The sequence below is a fragment of the Seriola aureovittata genome, chromosome 5 (genome assembly GCF_021018895.1).
Source record: "Seriola aureovittata isolate HTS-2021-v1 ecotype China chromosome 5, ASM2101889v1, whole genome shotgun sequence".
In the NCBI taxonomy this organism is placed as follows: domain Eukaryota; kingdom Metazoa; phylum Chordata; class Actinopteri; order Carangiformes; family Carangidae; genus Seriola; species Seriola aureovittata.
Genome location: NC_079368.1, coordinates 28,387,356 through 28,392,760, shown reverse-complemented (window position 1 = coordinate 28,392,760; position 5,405 = coordinate 28,387,356). Strand labels below are relative to the sequence as shown.

Here is a 5,405-nt window from a genome sequence, read left to right as displayed (position 1 = left end):
TGATCATATTCCCACAAATTTAGAGTTGATGTTTGATGTAATTGTGCTGAACTTCATAATTTTCATTTTAAATAACATACATTAACTACATTTCAGAGGGAAATTATGTATTTTTGACACCAGTAATAAATTATTTTCACTTCAAAAATCACCAAAATTGGCAAATTGCCAAAACATCTGCCTACATCTGTAAAAGGAAAACAGATCTGTTTCAGTCATGGTCTGTAAATAAAGATGGACGTAGCCTCTGTGACGTCACCCACAGGTTTCAGAAGAGGAGTTTTGAAGCTAAGAGTGAGCTGTTCTGCCGTCGCCATCTTGGCAGGATCTGACTCCGCTCCTAAATCCTAGCTAATCCAAAAATATTCAGAGGTTGGGTTCACCTACCTGTCACTCAAAGAGGCCACACCCTCAATTATGTATAACGTTAAGCCTTAACAAAATGTAAACAGGTGAGTTATATAAACAGGTGTCCTGAAGGAGGTACCAGGCTGTGAACATGTTTATTTCTGCTGTAAAGTTGGACATTTTAACTTGGGGACCCACGTCTGTGGGGACTGACCTCACTGTTGGAGCCGGACTCTAGTGGTCGTTAGAGGAACTGCAGTTGTTGCTAATTCAGTGTTGATGTTTCATGTTTCAGCCTCCTGGTTTCAGTGTCGGCAGGATGCCGTTTTATTATAAGATAAATGTATGAATTCCTAATTAGTCTGATGTGTCTCACTTTTCAGCACATTTAGATAATTGTGTGAAGTGTAACACAGAGGTGGGTTGTTTCATTTACAGCAGGGGTTATGGTTGACCTGTGACCTCTTCCTCCTGCTGCTGATATCACACTGACAAATGAAGCTTCTTATCTCAGCTGCAGATGTTTTGTACTTATTTTGGAACATTAGCAGAGTTTTCTATTTTTTCTCAGAAACTCCAACACCATCTCACACCAGACACCATCCAGCGGAGTTCAACCCCCCCCCATTCATCATCTGTTAGAAACGAGTAAACAGTGCGCACACGGCATCATGGGAAAGACGATGACACAAAGCAGACCCGCCAAACAATGAGAAATCGTTTTAAAGGAATAGTTCAAGATTTTAGGAAAGAGATTTATTATCTTTTCTTGCCAACAGTGACATCAGAGTGTTAGTCTTGTGCCTCAAAGGACAAGTTCAACATTTTGGGAAATATTTGACTTTGATTGATTCCACTGTCACATCTGTATGGTTAATATTACAGCTACAGCGAGCAGGTGGTTAGCTTAGCTTAGCATGACGACTGGAAACAGCTAGCCTGGCTATGTTTGTAGGTGATGAACCCACCACCCAGCACCTCCAAAGCTCAGGGATCAACATCTTATATGAATCTGTGCAGAAGCCAAAGTGTAAAAACAGCCACTTTGCTGCCATGTGACATGATCTGGATTTGAAATACAAGTTTTTATTCTTCTGCGGTGGCGACATTCAGAGCGGAAGCCATATTGTTTTCAGGTTGTCCGTCTCATTCTCGTGGACATGATATCTCAGTAAAACCTTGATGGAACTTCTTCAAATTTGACAAAAACATTCACTTGGACTCAAGGACGAACTGATTAGATTTTGGTGGCTAAAGGTCAAAAGGTCAAGGTCACAGTGGCCTTACAAAACATGATTTTGGCCTTGTGAACGTAATATCTCCAGAACTCCTCAAGAGAATCCCTTTAAATTTGACACAAACATTCACTTGGACTCAAAGACGAACTGAATAGATTTTGGTGATCCAAGGTCAAAAGGTCAAGGTCACCTCACAAAACACTTTTTAGCCATTGCTCAAGACTTCACAGCAATTATGACAAAATGTCACAGAGATGGTTCATATTTTCTCTGACTGGATAAACAGGGATGTAACCTGAAACTAGTCTGAGTGGAGGAGGCAGACAACCACGAGGAGGTGATTCTAGTTTTTTCTTTAAATGCTGCTTTTCTATCTCATACTGAACTAAACTCTTCATGTTTCCATATGACATGACGGATGTGAGCACATTCCTTCTGTCAGTGATGTTAAAAATGATATTTCTGCTCTATAAAAAGGCCAAAAGCTGCTTAAAGAGAGAGAAAAATAGCTTCACACTGAGCAGCCAAATGACTTGACGGATGATCTTAGACAATGCAGAGATTTAATGACTCATCCTTTCATCCACTCATCCTTTCATCCTGCCTCCGACTGAACACAAGCTGACAAAAACTGACTGACTCTTCATTTTCCACCCAGGTGAGTGAAGTTATTGCATTTTTTGGCTTTGTAAGGTCGAACATAAAAACACTGTTAGCAGGTCAGTGAGCGGGGGAGTCCCTGCTCTGTAATGTGGAAACCCTCCTCTCACAGCTCTCCGTTGGCGCAGGCCTCCATGGACACCATATTGGCAGGCCTGAAGCCGCTGTACTGCCCGTCCGGACTGGAGTACTCCTCCCTGACTCTCTGCACGCAGCACCTGGGGATGGCCGGGTGGGTGTCGTTGGATGCGTCTCCAAATCTCCAGCTGATGTACTGTGTGTAGGCGCAGTGACGCAGGGCGGTGGTCCGGCCTCGATCGGCGGGGGGAGACAGAGGGTCCCGGTACAGGAGGACGGCCTCCAGCAGGGGGCGGCGTAACACCAGCTGTTCGAACAGAGGGGAGGAGGTGATGCAGGCGCCGTCGCTCCGCCTGCAGCACAGCTCCTCCTGCGGGAGGGAGGAGGGAGTGCAGCAGTCACACCTGCACCAGGCCGGACGGTGAGGTTTGGGCTTTGGGTCGGGTCTATGGTCCAGAGGAGGCTGAGCGTCCTGATCGGCAGCGGCACCGGGCTGTAGCAGACACAGAGCGCTTCTCAGGTGTCCCGTGTCTTCCTGTTGGGACAAGAACATGTTGCTGAAACCCACATGACCAAAGCTGTGATTTTAACTTTTCACTTTCACTGCAAATACTGATCTGAGTCAGTTTTTCACTTTACAGGACTTTGGATGAAGTTAACTGATAAATAAAAACTTTTTTTCATGGCATTATTTTTGAAAACATCACTTTACTTTTAGTGCCTAAAACTTTTGCACTGTTCTGTACATTTTTCAGTATTTTGCAAAAATGAATAATTATTAATAATTGTCAGTTGTTTCAAACCTCTGAGGTTGAATTCAGACTGGACGTTACACCAGGTGTCACTTCATCACTTTATTCTTTCACCAAGACCCAGAAAATAATGCAACACAGCAATAAACTATATATGTGTAAGTTATTATTATTATTATGACAATGAATGATAATGAAATTAATAATCCAAGAGCTGCTCTGTGGTCATTAATAACATTTCAAGCTTATTTCACTTTAAATTTGATGAATAGAAAAACAAGAATAATTCTTCATATCTGGTTTCAGATAAAGTTACCAGAAATCCATCAGTCATGTTGCTTCAACGCAGAAGGTTTCACTTTATTTGAAGCTAATATGTTGGAACAACAGATTGATACTCAGTCTTCTTTTCATTATCTTTCATTCGTTAAAGGTCTGTGTGGATCTCTCTGCAGCAGGTTTACCTTACGTGGCTGGAAGGACATGGGTTTGACGTCTTGTAAACTTTTTTTCAGCGATCTCTTCACCAGTCGAATGTTGCTCTCATCGACGTAGGAAACACAGAGGACACACTGCAACACACCGTCACATCACACCGTCAGACAAACGAGCTGATTACAGCGATTTAGAAACATGTTCACAGCTACAGAACATATGACATCACATTGTGGGTCAAATCAAACCGTCCGTCACCTTCTGTTTGTCCTGGACCGGCTCCACTTTCTTCTCGGAGTAGTTCTGTCCGACCTCTGCAGAGTAACAGCTGGTTCCAATCAGCCAGTCGAGCAACACGGTCGTCTGGAGGAAAAGACGAACAAACACCGTCACACTTCATCCACAGGACGAGCCACACATCCTCCGCAATCACAGCTGAAGCGGAAGAAGATGCAGAACCTCTGATAGCCACTAGAGGCCGTCTCCAGGGAAACGTCACATGTACTGACATGAACAATAAAGGCCCAAACTTCCCCTTTAAAAGTCCATATTTGTGTTGATCCATTAGAAGATATATTTGTGGTTTTAAGAACAAAAAAACAATCTCAGTGTAGTTTTACATCTCCTCTCTCAGGCTTCTCTCTGGAGCTCTAGTAACAACAGGTCTGTGAGCCAATCAGAAGAGAGGAGGCTCTGAGCCTCTCTTCTGATTGGCTGACTGTTTTCTGAGCGATCCAATAAAAATAAAGCAGATTTCAGGTAAAAACACTCAGAGAAACCAAATCCTGCAAAGGTTTGGATGGTGGGTCCAGGTGGGCGGGGCTTGGTGACTGCTTTGTTGTGACATCACAAAGTTCCAGAAGTCCTGACGGCTGGTTTTAAGGCTCAGTTTCTGAATACAGGCTGTGTGCATTTCTCTGTGGACTGAGGCTTTGATACTTTCACAGTATTAATATAGAAGCTAGAGCTGATCTATAATCACACTACACATGGACACAGACCTTTACACTGGATGGGACCTTTAAAAAGTGCAGATCTCTATTGTTAATTCCATTTTCTCTAATGTTTGTCATGTTGTTTATCTTGAAAATACATCTTCACTTTCAGTAATATGATATCAAGGCTCTCAGCCAATGACTGCTGCTGCAGCTCCAGTGAAACATCCTTGTTATGGCACAAATGCATCGTCCACGTTTTGCTCGTGTGGTTTCCTCATTGATCACATGATATGTGGAGTCAATCTGCACCACAGACCACAGTGAGAATTATATTTTTGCCTATAGGACTTCTAAGTTAGTGAGGGGTGGGGCACTTGTTTCTGTTGCAGCCATAGCTCTTAACATCACTCAGTTTATTCAGCTCAGTTTGTCCAGATACAGACGCCACTCTGGACACTGACTGCCACTGTGTTCAGTCCTAATGGAGGATAAATGCATGAATGGACTCGTGTGTGTGTGTGTGTGTGTGTGTGTGTGTGTGTATGTGTGTGTGTGTGTGTGTGTGTCAGCAGCTCACACTGTGTGGTCTCTCACCAGAGCGTAGTATGACAGCGTTGATCCAATGTAGATGATGAGCTGAATGAAGCTGAACCTTCCCGCCTGGAAAACACAAACTGTCACTTGTTTCTTTTCATTTGCACATTTTTTTGCTGCACAGTTTAGAAACACAGAGGTCAGACGTGACTCAGGTTGAAGACAGTTATCAGTCATTTTAGCTGGAACAAGCAGATGAAGACAATGTGATACTGTCAGTCAATAAGGAATAAGAAAATATTTACTACTTAAAGAAACGGGACTTTAGGGGGTTAAATGAAAGAAATAACTAATGAATAAAATGAAACGGAAACTGTGAGAAACACAGAGAATCCCTGACAACAATATATCTATAAAAATCA

General features: G+C 42.9%; 1 protein-coding gene across 1 annotated transcript in view; it reads right to left on the bottom strand.

The window, feature by feature from the left end:
- Positions 1–1,082: 1,082 nt before the first annotated feature.
- p2rx7 (purinergic receptor P2X, ligand-gated ion channel, 7) overlaps positions 1,083–5,405 on the bottom strand; it is an 11,276-nt gene continuing 6,953 nt past the window's right edge. Inside the window, exons 10-13 of the mRNA XM_056377152.1 lie at positions 5,044–5,109; positions 3,770–3,874; positions 3,541–3,648; positions 1,083–2,859 (exon numbers count right to left, since the gene is read on the bottom strand). Of these exons, the coding sequence (XP_056233127.1) occupies positions 2,353–2,859; positions 3,541–3,648; positions 3,770–3,874; positions 5,044–5,109 (786 nt within the window). The 3' untranslated portion in view covers positions 1,083–2,352. The remainder of the gene's footprint in view (positions 2,860–3,540; positions 3,649–3,769; positions 3,875–5,043; positions 5,110–5,405) is intronic.